The sequence below is a fragment of the Saccopteryx bilineata genome, chromosome 1 (assembly GCF_036850765.1).
Source record: "Saccopteryx bilineata isolate mSacBil1 chromosome 1, mSacBil1_pri_phased_curated, whole genome shotgun sequence".
In the NCBI taxonomy this organism is placed as follows: domain Eukaryota; kingdom Metazoa; phylum Chordata; class Mammalia; order Chiroptera; family Emballonuridae; genus Saccopteryx; species Saccopteryx bilineata.
Window position 1 is genome coordinate 118,403,832 of NC_089490.1, and position 23,744 is coordinate 118,427,575.

The window sequence follows — 23,744 nt, forward strand, 5'->3', positions numbered from 1 at the left end:
GTCAAACTAGAACAGAATCATTGCCACGCTCATCCTGAGTACTACTCTTTCAAAGTATATATTATCAAGGAAAACATTAGTTACTGAAGTTAACGTTAATTACTGTTAACTTCCTCAGTTCTCATTTTTAGAAGTTATACATTCCTTGAGACAAAGTGTATTTTGAAGATACTCATGTATAAATGCACCATGTGTATACTAGTCTTGTGATCCCTTGTCCAGTCTTAAATTAGGTGTTTATCTTTAGGTAAAACATGTACTTTTCTGGGTTTTAATTTTCCCCATCTACAAAGTGATAAACATGAATAATCACTAAAAACTTTTAACATAAAAGTGATGTTTTGTTACTTCTGAGATTAACATTTAGAAATTAAAACAACCTATGGTATTACAAATGCATTTAATGTTTATTTTAAGTAAGTGATAAAATGAAATTTAAAAAATAATAAATTAAGCCACATATAATCTCTTCACTCAGTAACCACCGATAACTTCTTGGTATAACTCTTTCCATTATTTTATTATATGTATATATTTATTTTTAATGAAATCATATTGTTTATTTCATTTTATAAACTTCTTTTTTTTACTTATTAAAATAATATGAAAATCATTTTACTTCAATAGTACAATAGTCCCTCGTGGGGTTAGGTTCCAGAACCCCCCATGATAGGTGAAAATCCACAAAGTAGAAACCTTATATTTATTTTATTAATTATATATTTTTAAGGCTTTATAAACCCTCCTCACACTCTTATAAACCTTTCCCACATTGTTATGAATTCTTATTAACCTTTTGCACACTTATTTTGCCTATTTTACCACAAAAATAATTAAAAATAATAAATATATAAAAACACGTAAACCACAAAATCCTGCAATATAGCAAAAAACCCACAATACAAAATTAAATATATACAATTTAAAAATCTGCAATACAGTGAAACTGCGAAAAGTGAACCGCGATGTGGCGAGAGATGACTATATTCTCTTACATTATTTTTAATGACTAAAACATATTTGTATATATAAAAATTTCTGTTTCTTATTTTTTCTTACTATAAACAATGTTTATTATGGTTTTTAATAATGATGAATATCTTTGCAGCACACCTTTGCCCACATTATTAATTATTTACTATTGACTTTGGATTTAAGAAAAATACACTATACACTTTCCAAAGAGATGGTGATCTTACACTTTATAACTCTACTTATAATTAACAGTCCCTTGCCAGAATTTAAGCAAGTGTTTAATATAATGAGAGGGAGAGAATTATTAGTACTTTTGCTGCATCCAAAGTTCCCATGGCCATGAACAACAGAACCCATTCAATAGTTTGACGGGACAAAGACTAATAGAGTAAGTCATTCAAATTCATATTCTGTTGACAAGACTTCACAGTAAAATGTATTTTATATCACAACCCAAGTATTGTTTTATTTATAAATAAATTTTATTCTGACTGCATACAAAACAATCTATTCCATTCCATTTCATTATTTTAACTGTGGTCCATACCTGCTGAACTGATTTTTGGTCACAATCTAAAGTTTAAAAACAAAAATAAAAAGGCTCTAAAATATCTAGGGTTTCTCTGAAAGGTAATTTAAGGAGATGAGCTAAAGTATACCTCTAAACCCTTGGGTACTGGTGGACAGCCAAATGAGGTTAACCAGCCGACAGCTTCTCTCAAGTCAATTGTAAGTGCTGATTTTCATGCCAGTGGGGTTTTTATACAAGATGGTAGACTGTAATTATTTGGAAGGATTTGAAGAGTAACCTTATTATTGAGTTAATGACCCCTTCCTTTTTAAGGTGAGGATATTCCGTGCCATGTAAGTCAAAGAAGAGGGTAGAGTCTGCTTTCCAAATTCTTTCCTGGGCTTTGTTGCATCTTGGCTTGGCCAAACAGAATAATCCACCTCAAATTTAGAATCCAAAGATAGGTAAAAGAAGATGTAGAGACAGATGTCCTCTGCAGGTATACTGTGGTAGTGCACTCTCTGCAGAAATACGCAGTAGTCTGCCCTGGGTGCCATCTCCTCCCTGTCCTTCTCCTCAGACACACAGCCTCCAAGTTTACTGAACTCAGCAGCTCTTATATGCTGCTAAGTCCAGAGTTCATCCTGGCTCCAGTATCATTGCCACAAACCTTCATCTTTTCCCCACAGGCATCCATCCTCATCCTTATGCTTGCTGACAGGAGCATCATTCAGAAACACACTTGGGATCACGTAATTCCTGAGATTTCAGTCTTCTCCTGCTTGTATTTGATTCCAAGACGAAGTTCAGGTTACTTGTAAATAGGCTCTTCCTTCTTCTGCAGCCTTGTCACTCTCTGTTCTCCCATATAAACTACTCATCACAGCCCTGCCCACAAAAGTGTCCACACTAGAAATTCTCAATCAAAATTTTGTGATTTAAAGAAGGTGATTATCGATTGAGCTCTGTGAAATAAAACTTAATATAACCCGAGGCATATAACCTTTTTTAAATTATGTTGAATATGTTGAAATTTTATAAGAATGTACTTTTTTTATAAGTATCATTGACCCATCTTTGCACCTTAGCAGTGAATATAACTTATTTAAACACTTCATCTGTTTGAATCATAAGAATTTACCTTTCAGCTTGGAAAGTCTTCGAGCTGTTGTCTCTCCAATAGAATTAGTTTCATTAAATTGTTGATACTGTTTTGAATGGTCAAAGTTTCTGAACTTCTCAGCTTTAGTATAAATGACAAGATCAGATAAGGCCATGGCCAATTTTACCTTTGTGGATAAAAGTAAAATGCAGTGATTTCACATTTTTGCACTAATAGTTTGAAATTTTTCATCTCCAACAAAGAAAATATGCTCTCATATCAATGATTTTTGTCTTTCTATAAGATTATCTCCTCAAAAACTATTTGGATGGGGTCAATGTGATTATTTTTTATGTAACAGTAGTATTGAATGTTAATATGAAACAACTCACACCGAAAATTCCAAATTAATGTATTCCAAGTATTGAAGATGGCATTTATCATTATTTCCTTTTCCCTCCAAAGACCTCAGTTTTTTCTCATGAATTGTACAAATTTAGGAATTTTTGTCATAAGTTGTATTTCCAAGATGCTCTAACATTTTGGGGCAACTTCTATTGTGTGGTGTCCATTGGCCCTTTTACAACCCTGAGTCTATATCCTCTACACTTCTATTAGCACCTTCCCAACTTTAGTTTTTGGAAAACATTTCTTGCTCATGCTCAATCTATGTGCTTATATATCAATAATATGAATGTGGCCTGACTAAGCAAAGCTTTGCCTTCCCTCAGCAACAGTAATTAGTTCAGGGATGTGCATATAAGTGGGTCATAGCTATTGTACAAGAAGAATTCGCTTGGTCAGCTGAGAGGTAAGTTTTCTACTGATTTTAACCTGAGAGTATACACAGCTTTGCCACGACTTACACCAATACAGAGAAAGTGAGGCTGAAGTTGGAGAGAGAAACTCCTGTGGGCTTTGCTTGAAATGCTATACCAAGTCATTCCTGAGAGTAGAATTTCTTTCCCTAAACCTTTTATTTATGTAGTCCAATTAATTAATTGGGATGAAAATTAATTAACTTTACTAAAACCAGAGAAATTAGTTTTGTGTCACTTGCAACCTAATATACCTTATGTCATGTTCATTTGTATACTTATAATACTGTATATTATAAAAAGTAATTTTCTTGTTTCTGACAACATGAACTCCTTGAGGGCAGAGACATTAAGTTGTTCGTATCTTTTATGCACTGCACAATGCATAGTACATAAGAACACATAACAGCCTGACCAGGTAGTAGCACAGTGGATAAAGCATCTGACTGGGACGCAAAGGACACAGGTTCAAAACTCCAAGGTCACCAGCTTGTGCCTGGGTTCACCAGCTTGACCAGCTTGAGCCTGGGGTCTCTGACTTCAGTGTGGAATCACAGACATGACCTCATGGTCACTGACTTAAGCACAAAGGACACTGGTTTGAGCAAGGGGTCATTTGCTCTGTGATTACACCCTCCCCAACCAAGGCACATATGAGAAAGCAATCAATGAGCAGCTAAGAAGACTAAGGAGCTACAACAAAGAACTAATGCTTCTCATCTCTTTCCTTCTTGTCTGTCTGTCCCTTATCTGTCCCTCTGTCTCTCTTTCTGTCTCTGTCTCACACACACACACACACAAACACTACACACACACACACACAACATATTTGCCACTATAGAAAAAAATGTAAAAACAAACAGGAAGGGATAACTTTTAAAAATTCTTTTCCACTGCTAACTTTTTTCAAAATAATTTAAATGATAGACTAAAGGTTCTACAAGAAGAAAAAGATTTTTGGCTCCAAGAAAAAATTTAATTCTCCACCAATAAGAAAATAAGGTAACTTTTCAATCACTTGGAAATTTTTATCAAATCATGAATTCACCTTTTTTTTCTTGAAATGTGGTAATTTAACTCTACTCCTTGACTCAGTTTCCTTTTCTGGAATGTATTTTAAAGCATGCACTGATACTGATTCTTTGACTTTGTCTTCTTCCTCTTCTTGATCTATCTCTTCATATTCTTCAAGTTCCTCTACCTGACCATGCTTATCAGAACCTTTTCTTGCATGGGTTTCTGTTAAGGTTCCTATTTTCTTGTTTTTAACTAATATTTTGAATTTTAATGCCTACAGAAAAGACAAATACAATTACACATTTACCAGTAAGTTTGCATTTGCAACAGTCATTAAAAAATCTTTCATTGTATTTTCAACTAGGTCACAGTAGTAAGGTCCATAGAGCTCCATCTTTTTCCATATCTCTACAAATACCCTAATTGACACCAGTGATATTATGGTATTGACCAAAATTCACCAAAAAATCAGCCTGTTATAATTAAGATTTGCTGTAGCTTTTGTTCTTTTATATTCTACAAAGTGCTGTATTTGATAAACTTGAAATACATGATGCATATGTTAAGATATAGGTTATATATATTTTGTATATGTTAAAATATTTGCAATGTTGCAACTTCTGGTAGTAAATACTTCAGGTCATTATTCTTTAATCTAACAATAAAAAGTATTTTAAAGAGATTGGTATATAAATATATCTACTGTAGTATCTGGCATCCATTATAAACTAATTTAAATTGAAGATGTATAAATGTTCTTTACATTTTAATTGTATCACAAACAAACATCATCAACTTAATATTTCCCATCCATCAAAACTAGGGACATAACAATTCAAAATCAGGGCCACTCATTCTAAATACAAAGACTCTGGTTCCCATCTGTCACTTCATTATTTCCGCCCTTTTTAAATATTCATTAAATAACAAATATACTTATTAAGAGTCTGCTACGTTGTATACAACGCTGCAAAAATCTAGACTATGAAGTTCCTCATGGATCTTTGTCCTTTCCCTTTGTCATCCTCAGATACCCACTCAAATTACTCCATCATCTTGGGCCTTCTCTTTTTCACCGGGGCCTTTAAATTACTCTCTAATGCAGTTTACCAAAGTGTACTCTGCAACTGTGTGTATCAAAAGGATCATCTAGGAAGTTTGTTAAAGGAATGGATTTCTGGGATCTACTTTAAAATTACAGAATGAGACTCTGAGTTGTGGGACTGGAATGATGCCTCTTTAACAAGCATCCAGGCATTCTTTTGTACACTGAAGACAGTACAGCTTGAGAAAATGACTTTATCTCTAATTCCTCATCTACTCATTAGAAAGTATTAAGTATAGAAGCAAAAGCTTTAATGAAAACTATATATTCAAATGTTAAAAATAGATGTATATATAAATAATAAGAATAGGGATTCTATCCCTAGAAAACTAAAAATTATTATAACTTAATGAATGAGAATCTGATTCTTAGATTAAATCTTTCCTGATATCTCTAGCACTTTACACAAGTTATTTAATATTTATTTTCTATCACAACTGAACAAATTTAGTCTGTGATCATTCCTGTGAGGTGAAAGTTTCTCCATATGTGCAATTTATTTTGTCCATCTCAGTTTTATCAGGAGCCCAATACACTTCCTTTTATTACTGTCAAAACACCTCCACCTGTAAATTCTTCACTCATTTAAATTAAACAAGAAAAAATATAAAGGGGAATATTCAAATACTGCTCTGCACCAAAATGATGACATGTCAAAACTAAATAATTTGTTGTTAGAAAATACTATCATGAAAAAAAAAGGTTTATCTATCATCAGATAAAAATTGGATCCAGCAGAGGAAACTAAGAAAGAAGAACCAGAGAAGAATCAGGAAAGCCTCAGGAATGTGGTGTGACAGAAGAGAAAGTTTTAAGGGAGGAACGACGCCCCCCCAGTATTGATTGTTGTCGAAGGAACAAGTCAGATAAAGACTGAAATAGGTCCATTAGAATTTATCAGTAGGAAAGTCTTTGATTACAACAGTGAGATATTTATTACGGAGTCGGAGCAGGAGCAAAGCTGATTAGGTAGGTCGTGCGTGAGGAGATGCAGAAATGGAAATCTGGGTTGAGACAAGGAATGATAAAATAAAGAGACAGCTGGAGAGCAAACTGACATCTCGATGATCGGGGAGGGGTAGTGTTTTTAGACCAAATAATTACGTATGCTTAACTGAAGTTGAAAAGAGGTCCATAGACACAGTTAAATTGAAAAAAGCATATTTAAAAGGGGGGGGGGGGGCTGCTACCCAGGTTCTAAGGTATTGATTAGGCTTGGACTCTATTTTATAGATCCTTGTTTCTTTCTTAGCCTTTTGCTTATAAAACATACCAAATTCCTGTGGCTTAATATTAATTAACTTTGAAATTTTAGAATTATAGCATTATGACACACTGTAAAAAAAAAGTTGGTGTACATATATCTATATATCATCTTTTTCAAAATATAGTCACCTAAATGTTCACAGAAACATTTCCCAAGCAATACAATGCAAAGATACACCTCTATAAATAACCAAATCTAAGCATTTTCATTGATTTCTATCCCAGTTTCACAGGCCAGTATAATAATCACACGCTTTTTTTGTTATTGTTCTTAACCTGAGCTTCTCAGACAAAATGTTACCTCTGGTGAAGGTAGTTTGTCTGGAAAATCATCAAGCATATCAGAAAGCAAGGCATCTCCCAAAATAGACTGCAGGTCGTCGGCCATCACTTCTTGTTGGGAAGGGGAGCAGTGATTTTCTAGAGAGAGCACCACTGGGTATTCAGATGTCTAAAAATTAACCATCACTACAGTTATTTCTCAGAACTCCTCAATAACTTTAATGCAACTAGCAGAAGCACTTAATCTATTTTAATACTTACTTCTAATGTTCAGTACCTTTGTAAAATAATTATTATTTCAACTGAAAGTACTTTCAAGTTTGACAAAACAAGGAACATTAAATCAATATAAAAAGAAAAATTATTACTATTTGCATCAGAAGTTTCAGAAACAATTAAAGCACCCAATAGTGGGTACATGTTTAAATATATTCTGGCATATCCATTTATAAGAATGGTATTGGTCTGTTAAGAAGAAGGTGCAGTTAGGTATATTGCTATAGAAACTTGTGTATTGCTTAGTCATATAAAGAAAAGCATGTTGCCAAAAAATGAGACTCTACATTTTTATTTTTTCAAATCATATATGAACTTTTTCAAATAAATATATATGTATGTTTATTTAGATGGTTGTCAATGTGAGGAAAACTTTAAAACTGACAAATTAAGGAAAATGTTCATTTTCTATATTTTCAGTTTTAAATTCTAAAATCAAAGCTCATTGCTTTATAACTAAAAACAAAGATATTTCCAGTTTTTAATAATATAAAATATATATTAAATAAGGGTGACTCTACAAAGATATTTTCTGCCCATACTCACTATTGCCAATTTAAAATTTGCCATATAAAACACTCATTTTGGATCTTATTCATAATTATTTTATTTTCTTTCCATGTATAATCATCAGGACACAAATTTAGCAACTTATAGATAAGCCAGGGAATTACACAGTCCACTGCATTATTCCAGATATTTGAATGGGAGATATTATATTTCTTCAATATGTGAGTATCTTAGTTTCTTGTGGGTGCTATAACAAATTAATAACAAGTTGGTTGCTGAAACAACAGAAATGTATCTCTCAATTCTGGAGGCCAAAAATTTTAAATCTGTTTCACTGGCAAAAAAAATTACTTCATAGTATCAACAGGCACTGGGGCAGATCTGTTCTTTATTTCTTTCAGCTTTTGATAGTTGCCCAAACTCCTTGGCTTGCAGCCATATCACTCCAATCTCTCCCCTCATCTTCACATTGTCTCTTCTTCTGTGTGCACAAACTCTTCTTCTATTTCCCTCTTACAAGGATACATATGATGGTCTTTAGGATCCACACAGATAACACCAAGGAACAATTTTTTTTTTCATTTCTGTTGCATGAGCTTTTAGAACTGTTTCTATATATGTCTGCATCGCTGATTCCAAATCTGAAATCAGTTTCTTGGTGCATGCTCTAGTTTTTATGCAATTTTAATTTCTTTGGTTATACTTAATGGCATGCATTGGTTTTTCAATTGGAGTTAAAGGGCAATGACTCTTGGATTGAACATAACTACAAGGCAATTAATGTTTTACAAACACCACTTTGACATAATTGTAGTTGGTTTTAAATGTAAAAATTATTATCTGATAAAAAACACCCTCTTATTTTAAGATTGAATCATGGCTTCTTTGAGTAAGCATAAATGTAAGAATAGTCCTGACCTTCTGTTATATATGTGGCTGTTACACACTTCAACGTCAAAGGCACAATATTTCATCATTTGTGACATATGCATATATTGCCTATTTTCAATCAAGACAAGAATTGGGCTCCTCATATTGTATGTCATAATTGTGAGGAAATGCTTCATGACTGGACAAAAAGAAAATGAAAAGGAATGCCTTTTGGTATTCCCATGGTTTGGCATGAACCTAAGAACCACAGCAGTGACTGTTATTTCTGTCTGATCCATACAAAGGGCATTGGCAAGAAAAAAAACGGCATATAATCGCATATCCTGAAATTCCTTCAGCAGTACAGCCTATCCCACATTCTAGAACACTCCCAGTTCCAGTTTTCAATGGTTTTATTTCTTCTAAAGATGAAGAAAGTGAACATGGAGATCAAGTGTATTTTGATAAGATGTATGAGGAAATGGTTGTAGAATCTGAAGGGTCTTCTTCTGATGCCAAGCAGTCATTAACCCCTCAGCAATTTAGCCAACTCGAATTGAACTACTTAGTAAGAATGACATTAAAATTGTCCTCAACTTTCTGAAGTTTGAGGAGCATAACTGGATCATTTATGTGGATCTTAAAATGGTAAATTTCCTGCTAGGACAACAGAGAGGTTTCATGAAGTATCCTTGCTTTCTATGTTTGTGGGACAGCCAAGCTCGGGAGAAACACTGGACACAGAAGGAGTGGCTGAAACATGAAGCTCTGGAAGTAGGAAAGCAAAATATTGTGAATGAAACTAGTTAATTGAGACAGGATCATTTTTCCCCCACTTCACATCAAACTTGGCTTAATAAAGCAGTTTGTTCAGGCTTTGAATAGAGAAAGCGAATGCTTTCAACATATTATTTCTGCTTTTCCTGCCTTGTCTTTCAAGAAGATAAAAGCAAGTGTATTCGACAGACCTCAAATTCAAACCCTTATATGTGATGAAGAATTTTCCAGGAAGATGAATAAGGAGGAGAAAGCAGCATGACAGTCTTTTGTGGCAGTTACAAAGAACTTCCTTGGCAACAAAAAAGCAGAAAACTATGAACTTCTGGTTCAAAGGATGCTGTTCTGTTGGCTTTCCGCGACATTGGATGTAGCATGAACATTAAGATTCACTTCCTAAACAGTCACCTTGATAACTTTCCAGAAAATCTTGGAGCTGTTAGTGATGAGCAGACACTGCTGGAGCATCAAACAAGATTGTCCTCAACAAGTACACAAACATAAGAGCTACAAATGCAAATTTTTGTCTGAATAGAATTTAAATAAGTTTTGCACAAATTTTATGATTAAAATAAATGTTTTAATATGTTCTATTTTGAAATTGTAGACAAATTCTGATGCAATCATATCTTTTAGTGTATTAGTATATTTACTGCATTATATGAATTATTATATTTTCACAAAGATGATGCCCAAGAAGACATGATACTTCATTATGTTAAACTAAATGTTGAAAATTTTACAATAAGATGAAAACCTAAAATCTTGAATTGCAAAAAAACTGTAACTTACAGAGAAAAGTTAATGTCAGATATGAGATCAGCACACTCGAGTTAGGTAAGAACAAGTGTTTTTGTGGATGCAACAAAAATTTTGTTCCCCAGTGTGATCTAGGATAAAAAATTCTCATCTCAAATTTTTTATTTTCATCACATCAGCAAAGACCCTCTTCCAAATAGAGTGATATTCACAGTTTCTAGAAATGACAACCTAATTTGTTCAGGGGCCTTTATTCAGCCTATTACAATATACATTCTCATATGTACCCCAAAATAAAAAGTGATTTTAAGATGGCAAATTGATGGTCTAGCAGCAGATGGAGTTCTTGATTAGGCTTTGACTTCTCTCACTGAGGAGAGCTCTTCTATTTTTTTTCTATCTTTCTTTCTTTCTTTTTTCTTTCCTTTTTCTTTCTTTCTTTCTTTCCTTTTTTTCTTTCTTTCCTTCTTTCTTTCTTTCTTTCTTTTCCTTCCTCCCTCCTTCCCTTTTTCTTTCTTCTTTCTTTTCTTTCTTTCCCTTTCTCTTTCTTTCTTTCTTTCTTTCTTTCTTTCTTTCTTTCTTTCTTTCTTTCTTTCTTTCTTTTTTTCTATCTTTTTTTGCTTCTGTTATGGTCTTTGGCTCCAACCTCTAAAAGGTCCTCTTGTCTTTTATCTCTTTGACTACATCTAAAGTAGGTATTGAGGAGTTTTATTTCCTTGCAGCTCACTTTCTGACATAGGGTTGTTTTAAGTCTTGCCTAAGAGTTGTATTTGTGTTTTATTTTGGGTTTAGCAATATAACTACCTTAAAAACTTTGCTTCCTTATAGGTTTGCTTCTAGCAAGTTATATGTCCCATTACCTATACCCAAAGTTCTTTCCTAATTATACTTACCAAGTCTACATTCATTGATCTTTCCTTTTCAAATTAATGGTAGAAATTTGAACCTTCAATCTAATCTTAACTGCAAAATTAAGTTACTTTGTTCAATTGAGAAAGCTCAGTGAGTCTTTGTTACTTAAAGCTTCCTTTTCATTCTGTCTCCATCTCTTTAGAATCTTAAAGGCTATAGAGGTTTACAATCTTGCAAGTCCTTTGAATTTTTAGATTATCTCTATTTCCTTTCATTTCCTTGGTTACCCACCCTAAATAAGGTGAGAGAGTTTGCTATACAAATATTTGGAAAACATATTGCAGATTAAGGGTTAATATTGCAAGTGCAAAGGCTTTGAAATGTATCTGAGAAAGTGGAAGGAGGCCAGAATGGACAAGCAGACAAGGGAGAAAAGAGAAAAAATTAAAGAAGTAACAGAAAACTGGAACTGTAGTGTTTTGGGAGTCACGGTATAGATTTTAGCTTTTATTTTGAGTGGGATTGAAAGTTTTGAGAAGGAGAATGACATGATCTGACTTACCAAAGTCACTCTGGCTGATACATTGAGATGAAACTGCAGGGGAGGAAGAAAAGAAGCAGGAACATCGGATAAGAAGCCATTGGAACAATCCATGTGAGGAGTTATGGTGTTTCATCAGGACAGTGACAATGAGGATAGGAAGAAGGGATTAAATATATATTTAATATTTTGTATATATTTTGACAGGAAAGCCAAGAGGATTTGGTAGAGAACTTATTGAGAGGTTGGAGAGAAGGAGAGGAGGGTTAAAGTTGACTAAAAATTATTCATTTTAGGCTTGAACACATATAAATTACCATTCAGTGAAATTGGGAAGACTATGAGAAGAACAGGACAGGCAGAAAAAAAGAGTAACTGGAGCTCAGTTCTAAACACATTATATTAAATATGCCTGTTAAATATGCAAGTAGAATGTCTGTAGTTGTCTGTATTGGTGTAGAGTTCAAGGGAGAAGTTTGTGTAAAAATAGAAATTTAGAATCATTAGATATTATATGTTCAAGAGAATCAATGCCATACATACATCAATGCTTTAAATTATAAAAGAAATTTTTCATAATTTATATTTTGTGAATATTTAGTATTTTATAATCTTTTTCAAATAAATAGTAAATTAATTTTAATTTGTGATTTTAAGTTTTGTTTATGTTTACAGATAATGTACTAACCTATTTAAGAGAAGTTTAACTTGTTAGATATGCATTAATTTATTAGATATACCCTAACCCTAAGTACTCAGTAACATTATGTTAAATCTCCTCAATTTTACTACTACTGAAATATTTTTTAAAAAATCAAATATACTAAGTAAAGCACTTTAAAATATCTAAAGATGCTTAATTAGCCAAGTTTGTAAATGGGATCAAGTATTATTCAAAATTAGGTGATTGCTAAAACCTGGTTAATTTATATACTAGGGTTTATAAGCTGACTTTAGAAACTCACAGGCGTCCCCAAACTACAGCCTGCAGGCTGCAATGCGGCCCCCTGAGGCCATTTATCCAGCCCCCACTGCACTTCTGGAAGGGGCACCTCTTTCATTGGTGGTCAGTGAGAGAACCACTGTATTTGGCAGCCCTCCAATGGTCTGAGGGACAGTGAACTGGCCCCCTGTGTAAAAAGTTTGGAGACCCCTGCCATTGAGTCTGTAGTTTTAATGATTGAATAGTAATTTAAATCCAAAATTAACTTCTAGACATTTTTGCTGTATAAATAGCTTCTCTCATAGTGATTTAAAAATGCTAACAAGCCTGACCAGGCAGTTGCACAGTGGTTAGAGCATCAGACTAAGATGCAGAGGACCCAGGTCAGAAACCCCAAGGTCGCCAGCTTGAGCACAGGCTCATCTGGTTTGAACAAAGCTCACCAACCTGAGCCCAAGGTTGCTGGCTTGAGCAAGAGGTCACTAGGTCTGCAGTAGCCCCCTGGTCAAGGCACATATGAAAAAGCAATCAATAAGCAACTAAGATGCCCAGTGGGGACCTGGTGTTTCTCATCTCTCTCCCTTCCTGTCTGTCTGTCCTTATCTGTCCCTCTCTCTGTCTCTCTCTGTCTCTGTCACCAAAAAAAGACCAGCAATTGAGATAATATACTTTTGACACATTTTATTTTTGTCTTGAAAGTAAAATAGTTTAATATTGACAAAATATTTACTATTATATAGAACAGTATTTCCCAAACTTTTTTGATCATGCTCACATTAAGAAATATATTTTATGGCCCTGGCCAGTTGGCTCAGTGGTAGAGCATCGGCCTGGCATGTTAAAGTCCTGGGTTCGATTCCTGGCCAGGGCACACAGAAGAAGCAACCATCTGCTTCTCCACCCTTTCCCCTCTCCTTCCTCTCTATCTCTCTCTTCCCCTTCTGCAGCCAAGGCTCCATTGGAACAAAGTTGGCTCGGGCGCTGAGGACAGCTCCATGGCCTCCGCCTCAGGTGCTATAATGGCTCCAGCTGCAACAGAGCAACACCCCAGTGGTCAGAGTATCACTCGCCAGGTGGATCCTGGCCGGGTGCATTCAGCAGTCTGTCCGACTGCCTCCCCGGTTCTAACTTCGGAAAAATACCAAAAAATATACATATTATACAGTGTGTCTGTAAAGTCATGGTGCACTTTTGATCCATCACAGGAAAGCAACAAAAGACGATAGAAATGTGAAATCTGCACCAAATAAAAGGAAAACCCTCCCAGTTTCTGTAGGATGATGTGGCAGCATGTGCGCATGCGCAGATGATGACGTAACACCGTGTATACAGAGGAGCAGCCCACGGCCATGCCAGTCAAGATGTGGACGGTACAGAGGAAAGTTCAGTGTGTTCTGTGGCTCGCTAAATTCAAATCAGTGACCAAAGTGCAACGTGAATATCGGCATGTTTATAATGAAGCGCCACCACATAGGAATAACATTACTGGGCGGGATAAGCAGTTGAAGGAAACCGGCAGTTTGGTGGAGAAACCCTGTTCTGGTAGGCCATCAGTCAGTGACAAGTCTGTAGAGGCTATATGGGATAGCTACATAAGGAGCCCTAAAAAAAATCTGTGCATGGGCCCACATTGAACTGCACTGAATAGGTATGAAACTGGGAGAGTTTTTTTTTATTTGGTGCAGATTTCACATTTCTATCGTCTTTTGTTGCTTTCCTGTGACCAGTTAAAGTGCACCATGACTTTACAGACACACTGTATATATATTTTTTATTATATATATATATAAATATAATATATAATATATTTTGTATTATGATGCAATAAGTATACATATTATATAATTATACAAAAAGGTCCATGAAATAACATGTAGCTTACTACCTGAGATTAACCTTGATAAATCTATCATTAACTATATACATACTACATGAATTTCACTGCCTACAAATGGAGCATAACTCACAATTTGAAATATCATTAATCTAAAGTAAGGCCAAGAATCATAGAATTTCAAAACATTTAAATTATATTATGTTTAAATAACTACAATTAAATAAAGATAAGCACGTACTATGAATGCATATTTGTGTATCGCTTGGATGACAGTTTTAAAGAGAAGCTTGCTGGTGAGAGTATAACCATGGTATACAACGGGTTCATTTTGTGAGCCATCCCAGCAATCAATTTCCAGACAACGGCATCCTTTCACGAGGGCACTAGCAAAATTTAAATAAAATCAGTTGTCGTTCCTGGATCATTAAAAATGTCAAAATATTAAAGACTCTTTGTAATTTTGCAATAAATTTATAAATGAATCTATGATAAGGTTGTGTTAAACTGAGCACACTTTTCTTATTTTCCGTGAGCGTGGTGGCCTGACACGAACGATTCAAGCACCGCCAGGAGGGTGCAATGGGCAGGGAGGGCTGTGGACTCTGAATACTGCAATTTCTACCGATTCCTTATGCTCTCCGTTCTCTAACTCTCATTAAAAACATCTTTGATATACAGCTCACTAAAATAAGTATTTACTGTGTTCATATTAGAAAAAGAATGAGAGCTATAGGGATGCAGGAAGAAAGTGGAAGGCAGATAGAAGTGATCTCCTAAACACAAGCTTGGAAAAGAGAGAAATGAATGAAATAGGCTGACTTGAAACAACAGGATTTTAAAATTTATACTCATGTATCTGGGAGAAGGTAAAAAGGGCCCCTGCCATTTATGGAGACATTTTTCCTTGCCCTGAGCTGTAACAACTTGGAGAAGAGAGGGTGGTTCCAGCTCCAAATATTTGCCGTAGAATCAGTGATTCTTTCAAAGAGAAATACAGAGTACCAAATAAACCCTATGCAACAATAGAATTTGTAGGTCTAAAACTTCTTTAGGGATCATTTTAGATAACTTTTTAGGGTGATGACTCAAATATTAAGTAGGAGTGTAAATGAGAAAAGATAAAGCAATTATGACATGAAGTCAAGGTGCTGAATTAAAAAAATAAAAACATAAAAGAGTCTTATATTCTCTCAGAAATAATATAGGTAAAAGATGGAAGGGACCTGAGGTGTAGGGCATTAAAGGGCAAGGCAATTAATGAATTTCATCTATACTGGAGGCTTCACTAAAACAATATAAAGCTAAATGGTTAATATTCTTTTTTGAGGTTTCTTGGGGGTTGGGTTTTTTTAAGACCCTGTTGTCCTACTTTTTAAGTGCACATTGCTTCATTCAGGAATGTAAATATGCCCTATAATGTAAAATTCAGAGCTGTAAAAACTGTAGTGTAGAATAATCAGTATCTATTTGTAAAGTTGAATTGTCATGCAAGAATGTTGGCTTTACTCTCCTCTAGGTTGATTGTCAAAGTACATTTGTCTTGCCCTTTTTATCAATGTAGAATAGCAGTTCTCTGGGATGCTACCAGAGAATAATCTTGAACTCTTTGCTGGGAAAACAAAAGACAGAAAACTACTAAAAACTCAGATGTGGAAGAAAACTTTTCATGAAGGATAACCCACACAATCCTGATTCTTGCTATTTCTCTAGCTAGTTTTGATTTTATTCTTAGAAACTGCTTCTATTGACAACACGATATGGTTCCTAGTAGAAAATGATCTGAGTTATTCAGAGGTATGTGAGAGAAAGGTGTGTCACCCCCAGGAGTGAAGCCATTTCCTATTAGTGAAGCCCCTTTGGGGAATGCACAATGACAATTTCTTTTTCAGTAAAAATATCTTCCACTTAGGTAAGTTTAAGGGACTTTATATGAATTAAAATATTTAATAGTAATAGGATAGTTAATGTTAGTTTTCCTCTTTTAAAGATGAGGAAATTGAGGCACAAGCAGGTTATATTTGTCACATATTAAACAAATGAGAAAAAAACAAGAAAAGATCATCACCAGAAACTTAAACATTAATAGATAAACATTATATTATACCGACTCTCATGAGTAGAAAAATTTAGAAGACTTGCCTTCTAATAGTGTATCTTCCACAGGTGGGTAGAGAAACAGAAGTAATACAATTAAATTTAAATATTCAGTTGGGTGGAACATTTTCTTGGAATTCAAAAGTAATTGTCTGTAGTACTAAATCAACTTGTTTAAAAAGTATATTTTCTCTTTTAAAAAAATTAAAATATCTAATAAGCCCTGGCCGGTTGGCTCAGTGGTAGAGCGTCGGCCTGGCATGCGGGAGTCCCGGGTTCGATTCCCGGCCAGGGCACACAGGAGAAGCGCCCATCTGCTTCTCCACCCCTCCCCGTCTCCTTCCTCTCTGTCTCTCTCTTCCCCTCCCGCAGCCAAGGCTCCATTGGAGCAGAGTTGGCCCCGGTGCTGAGGATGGCTCTATGGCCTCTGCCTCAGGTGCTAGAATGGCTCTGGTTGCGGCAGAGCGATGCCCTAGATGGGCAGAGCATCGCCCCCTGGTGGGCATGCCAGGTGGATCCTGGTCGGGCGCATGTGGGAGTCTGACTATCTCCCCATTTCCAACTTTAGAAAAATACAAAAAAAAAATTAAAATAATAAAGTATTAACAGAAATTTTGTTTTTTTAATTTTTATTTATTGATATAGCAAGAGAGGGAGGGAGGGAGGGGAAGAGAGATAGAGAGAGAGAGAGAAAGAGAGAGAGAGAAGGAGAGACAGGCACATCAAGCTGCTCCTGTATGTGCCCTGACCAGAATTGATCCTGCAACCTCTGCACTTTGAAATGATGCTTTAACCCACCAAGCTATCTGGCTAGGGATGACTAGAAATTTATATAATGAAAGTATAGCTATGAGTGGGCTATCCTTAAGAATTCTAAGTGGATGCACTTCTGAGTTTGTGAAGTTACGTGTTTACTTAGATTTTTAAATTAGATAAATAATATTTGTAAATTTGATATTATCATGGTATTATAAGGTACCTTTTCTATGATTTTCCTAAATTAATATCATCCAATCACATAGGTTTTACTATCACCTATATGTTGATTACTTCCAATTCTTTCTTTCCAGTCTGGATATTTTTTCTAAACCCCAGACTCATCCACCTGACTCATACATAAACATCTGACATGGCTCATTGGTATCTTCAACCGAATGTCAGAACCATTGAACTCTTATTTTTGCCTCACATTCTACAGTGGCCTCCTCTCTCAGACCTCATCATCTCTGTCAACTGTATCATTATACTCTGGGTCACTGAGCCAAAAATCTTGATACTGCCTTTCCCTCAGACCTCTCTTCAAATTATCCAGTAAATCTTGTTGACCCTGCCTCTTTAAAGTATCTCAAACTGAACCACTTATCTCAACTGCAGCCTCATGAACTGACCATCTAAGTAACCATCACCACCTGGATAACCACAACATCTTCTCACATCACCTTCCACCTCTGCTCTTGCACCATCAGTCTTTCCTCCACAGAAATAAAAAGTAAGTCAATATGACATTATCATAAGGAAACCCCTCTAATGGCTTCCCAGTGCAACTAGAATAGAATCCATTCTCTCCTTACCCTTTTGACCAGACTTTTCTGAGACTTCCTCTCTATCATCACTCAGACCACAACTATGTCACCTCTTGAGAAGCTTTTCCTAAAAATTCAAGTAAAGTTATACCCTCCACCCCACAGTTATTTTCTATCACAGTACCCTAGGTTATCTTCTAAGGTATGACTCATTAGTCCCTGAAAATATCACCTTATTTGTTTATTATCTGCCTATTTCCATGAACAGAAGAAGTTGGCAGCTTTGAATATCTTGCTCACCACTACATTCTCAGTTGACTGGTTAAACTGAAGTCTGGTATTAACAGTATAACACATTGTAGAATGCAAAATTAGAGATGTAGCTTAAACTGTGTAAATAATTTTCCATATAAATCTCTCTATATTATATTCTATGAATGCCAAATTATACCATTTACCCTATGTATTGGCTTTATTCATAGTATTGTGTCCTGATATCTGAGAATTCATTTTAACTATATTCATTTTAAATCTAGGATGTTATAATTAACTGAACATGGTTTCCTCAAAGAGGTATTAAAATTATTTAGAAAACAAGAGGGCCAGTAACTGTAGAAAGGAAGTCAGCAGACAGAATTAGAAGGAGGGTATATGATACTAATACACTGAATAAGTTACTGTACATCATCACCCAAAGGTCAGATCTCCAAGATATGCACAACACAAAACTACTCTTCCTATGTGTTTGACAAACATGCAGAACCTGCTTTAACTGTGAATTACTACCGATAGAAGTAGGCACCAGCAAGAACTTCTAAGTATTTTAAAATGTAATAAATTTAAAAATCAATATAAATACCTTTCATAGCCCCAAATGTCACTTGGTCCCACTAGTTGATCAGATACCAAGTATGTATTATGTGAGCTTGAAATAAAATAGTCTTGTAATGGATGATGCATATCTTGATAAACTTTTTTAAATTCATTATTAAATAGGAGACATTCAGATGAACACATGTATCTTGTAAAACCTTCAAATGACATCTGGCGTAATAGCTTAACTATAAAAAAATAAGTAAAAGGAATGTATTAATATCTTTAGCAGTATAAAAATTATATCTCACTTTAAAACTTATTCGGTAATAAAGTGTGTTTCTAAAATATTCATTTAGAATAACATTAATAGTATTTTTAATTTTTCTTTGGAAACAATTTTTTCTAATCAATACCCTTAATTCTTCTATAGCAACATTCAAGTAGAGAACGTATCTTTTAATTATTACTGATTTTTTAATGTTTTAAAAATATATGCAAGAAAAGTACAAATGTCATAGATCAATAAATATCCATGAGCCAAACATCTGGGTAACCAGCACCCAAGTCACAAATCAGAACGTTACAGCACCCCGAAAGCCTGTCTTCTGTTAATTTTCAGTCTCTCCCTCCACCCATCCAAGGGTATTCAAAGGTCTGGCTTTTAATAGCATACATTAGTTTTCTCTTGTTTCTGTGCTTTATATGGATGATCTCATACAGTCTGTCTTTTTGTGACTGGTTTATTTTTTTCAATATTGCTTCTAAGATTAATTTTTGCAGTTGCATACAGTTAGACATTGTTTGTTACCATACTGTACAGTATTACATTGAGTGAGTACACCACAATTTATCGATTCTATTTTTTGATGAGCCTTTAGATAATTTACAAAGAGTGTTGCTGTAAACAATCAGTAAATGGCTCTTGGTACAAATATGCACATTTCTATTGGGTGCATGCCTATTTATTTTTAAATATCTTTAAATTGTCTCTATAAACTTTTATACACAGTATAATTTATACCAAAATTATCTATTTAAGCAGAACACTGCTCTGCAATCAGAGGGCTTGGGTTAAGTCCATTTATTTGTTATATAATGAGCATGTTAGTTAACCTCTCCCTATATTTGGAATGATGGTAATAATAGTACTTATCTCATGTATTAGCTCTAAGTTAGTTGCTGTTATTTTTGTTGTTGATGATTCAGTTTGTCTCAAAATAAGAGCTAGTGTGAGTGTTCACTTTAGACTAGAGTGTGATCCTTAGCAAATAAGTTCATTTCCAAGAATTTATAACATAGAGATAGGAACTCAAAGATTGATGTACAAGAATGATCACACTGGCATTATTTATAAAAACTTAATAAGAGGAGGAAACAAATTAAAGCTCAAAGTATGATATAATACTAAGAAGCCTTTAAAAATAATGTATCAGAAAAATATATAATGACCTAGGTAACTGTTTATGATATCATAACAGTAAAAGAAAGCCAGCATTCAGAAATGCTATTAAAATTTTGGTTAAAAAATGAAAGCTAGAAGAATAAATACATAGAATATTTATAGGCGTGCAAACTTTCTATTTCAAAGTAATGCAAATTTATGGCAACTTGCGGAGCAAATGCATCATATATTGTAATAGCAATAATTTGCATAAATTGATTCTTTTTCCCAGTGCAATTAGCAGTGATTGGCTTATAGCTTTTTGTGTGTGTGTGACAGAGATGAAAGATAGAGAGAGGGACAGATAGGGACAGACAGAAAGGGAGAGAGATAAGCATTAATTCTTTGTTGCAGCATCTTAGTTGTTCATTGACTGCTTTCTCAAATGTGCCCTTACTGGGGCGGGAGGGAGGGGGCTCCAGCACAGCAAGTGACCCCTTGTTCAAGCCAGCAATCATGGAGTCATGTCTATGATCCTGTGCTCAAGCTGGTGAGCCCACACACAAGCCGGTGACCTTGTGGTTTTTGAACCTGGGTCCTCTGAGTCTCAGTTCCACGCACTATCCACTGCACCACCACCTGGTCAGGTCTTATAGCCCTTTTGAACTATCAAATAATTAAGCAAATTTCTTTTGTAATAAAATAGAAAACAAACTCATCTTGTGTTTTAAAAGCTACTAGATTGAAATTAGAATTAATCTCATGAATTTTTAAAAACCTCACTTGATCCACGTCCCATACCAAAATGAGATGAGATTAAGGAGGTTGGCAGCATTTGGGACTATAAAATCACAATTAAAATTGGCCTTAGTAAATCTCTAAAGTGATCAATAAGCATGTAAATGAAATGCAAAGGCTGTCTGTGTATGAAAGTGTGTGAGGCAGAGGAAGTTTCAAAAGATAAAATGAGTGAACAGAATAATATTATAGTTAAAATGCAAACATAATTCTTAGATGTCATTGTTACCATTCCATCACCCTGTTGTATCTTTTACCACCTTCAGGTAACAGTGCCAAAGAATTTTTTTTTAATATTCACTAACTCAATAATACTGAAAATGCTTATCAGTGAATTGGCTATTTCCAGTCATCAGTGATATAAAGAGTTTGAGCTAGAACATAAATCAATTCCTTACTTACTTAGAGAACATCTTTGCTATTAAAAAAAAAAAAAAAAAAAAAAAAAGTCGGCTAAATTCATCAGGTGTGCTTAGTAATTTAGTTGTTTTACATTCTGGTGCAAACTCTCTATCTTATTGCAAGCCTGCAAAAGTTCTGTTGGTGATCTGACCAAACTCTTTCTGGCACTGCATTTAGTTCTGCTAGGCAGTGCCTAAAGTCTTCCAAAATCTTTAAGTAGAACTGAGTTACAAAGCCAAAGTCTTAATTATAGCCTATTGAAAGTGACATGATTTGATCCCCGACTATCTCTCTAAACTCATCTCACCCTCATTCTCCAAATTCCAACCACGCTTTTCCCGTTTCTTTAAATCTCCAACTCAAGTCCAACATTTTTCTTCTCTCAACTCAGACACTTCTCCCATTTTGTTACATCATTAGCTATTTCTCATTATTTAGGTCTTAGCTCAAATGTCACATTCTCATAAAGGACTCTCCTAAACACCCAACCTAAACTAGAACTCTTGGGTTGTTTCCTCCTTCTGACTTTCTCTGTTTTGTTTTTTTCACAGTATATAGCATTCTCCGAATTATCCTTTTATATGTCTAATTCTTTATTGTCAAAATTCCTTCAACCCCCTTCAGAAATATAACATTTGGTTTGCCTCACTTTCCACTGTATTTTCAGCACCTAAAAACATACTTGGTTGCCTGAAATAAATATTTGAATAAATTATGAATGTGTGACAAAATGAAAGAATAAGTTTGGTTTTGTTAAAAACCCCTATTATATCATATGTTATACATTGGTAGCCATAAACAAACTTTCAAAGGCAGAACTTGGACTTTCATACCTCCCTAGTTAAAGAAATATTTTGTGCTACCAATTAGTTTTTGTAGAATTAAACACCATGCTTTAACTTAATAGCTACTTAGATAATTATATAAATATTTTATTAAATTATGTCTTCATTATTTTATTTAAAGAAGAGGATAAATAAAAATTTTGAAGTTTTTTTATTCATTGACAAATGAGACAAAAACAAAAAATTATATGACAAGTCATTAGCGTAATTGGTCATTTAATTTAAACCAGATAATATTATAATAGATTAAGTAAATGACATGGAGAAATTAGTGATTGTTGTAATATTTTATCTCTTTTCTTGAATCATTTTCATTTAGCTAATTTAGTATTCATACATATTTTCAACAGTATAATTTATAAAAATAGAAGACTCTCTATAACTGGGTTTTTATCTTATTAATGAACATTTAAATGCTTTTTTCTATTATAGCACATGTAACAGAATCCTTATATTGCTTTTTACTCCTAAGCTTATCTCGGAACACTTGGCAGATATACAAAAGCAGTTAAAAGAAAGCTGGAGAATGATATAAGAAAGAATGCCATGGTTACACAATGTAGCCTTCTAAAGGGGGTATATATATTCTATAAAATGCAAAAATAAAACTTCCAATATTTGACATTAGGAAGAATCTGATCCATCCAGAAATTTGAATTCAATAACTTTAATTCATAAAAAAAACCTTGAATGTAAATATTTAATAAAACTTTGAAATGCAAGCATACCTTCTTCAATAGGCTCATATTTTTGAATGATCTCAAAAGCAATGGTTCTAGTCATGGTAAACATACACTGCTCTTGTGTCAAAAAGTCAGTTAGATCTTTTTCAAACAGAAATTTCCGGTCTTCAGAATACGTGTTGAAAATCTCAATAATTTCTTCTCTGTGTACAATAATTCGATAAATTGCTCTAAATTCTTCTATGGTGATTTTTCCTTTCTTCAGCCTGTCATTAGCCTACAAAAAAAAAATGACTCGTGCACTCACATTCTGAATATAAAAAATACACAAACTGAATAAATTAGAGTATTTGTGTAGCATACATAGCAACTTATACTTGAAGGAAAATGAATCTTACATTGGAGTATTATCTCAAATAAAATATATACCTCTGCAAGAAGTGATGCCAAAGTTGGAAAAAAAAGATTAGTGGATCATCACCAGTTAAAATCTATTGTGAATAGAGTAAGATTTGGGAGAAGATGAGTATTCTAGCTTGACTTTGAATTGTACATTTCCCCTTTTCTGTTGCACTCTATTTTAGTGCCTTCTTAAAACCATGCTAAATGATATGTAATCCCACGCTACCAATATGCAGCTTGCACTATAAAAGTTGAAAAAGCATGCAAGATCACCATAAACTACAGAGACAGCAGTAGTTAGGAAGTACTTTAAGAAAGTAGAATCTGCATCATCACTGAAGGATTGGGGGCAGTGGCAA

General features: G+C 34.3%; 1 protein-coding gene across 1 annotated transcript in view; it reads right to left on the reverse strand.

Annotated features, from left to right (window-relative positions):
* The window catches only part of PLCZ1 (phospholipase C zeta 1), a 47,695-nt gene that overhangs the window by 15,059 nt on the left and 8,892 nt on the right, over window positions 1-23,744 (reverse strand). Inside the window, exons 2-7 of the mRNA XM_066253222.1 lie at window positions 23,029-23,260; window positions 18,918-19,119; window positions 14,680-14,824; window positions 7,096-7,245; window positions 4,455-4,697; window positions 2,628-2,775 (exon numbers count right to left, since the gene is read on the reverse strand). Of these exons, the coding sequence (XP_066109319.1) occupies window positions 2,628-2,775; window positions 4,455-4,697; window positions 7,096-7,245; window positions 14,680-14,824; window positions 18,918-19,119; window positions 23,029-23,092 (952 nt within the window). The 5' untranslated portion in view covers window positions 23,093-23,260. The remainder of the gene's footprint in view (window positions 1-2,627; window positions 2,776-4,454; window positions 4,698-7,095; window positions 7,246-14,679; window positions 14,825-18,917; window positions 19,120-23,028; window positions 23,261-23,744) is intronic.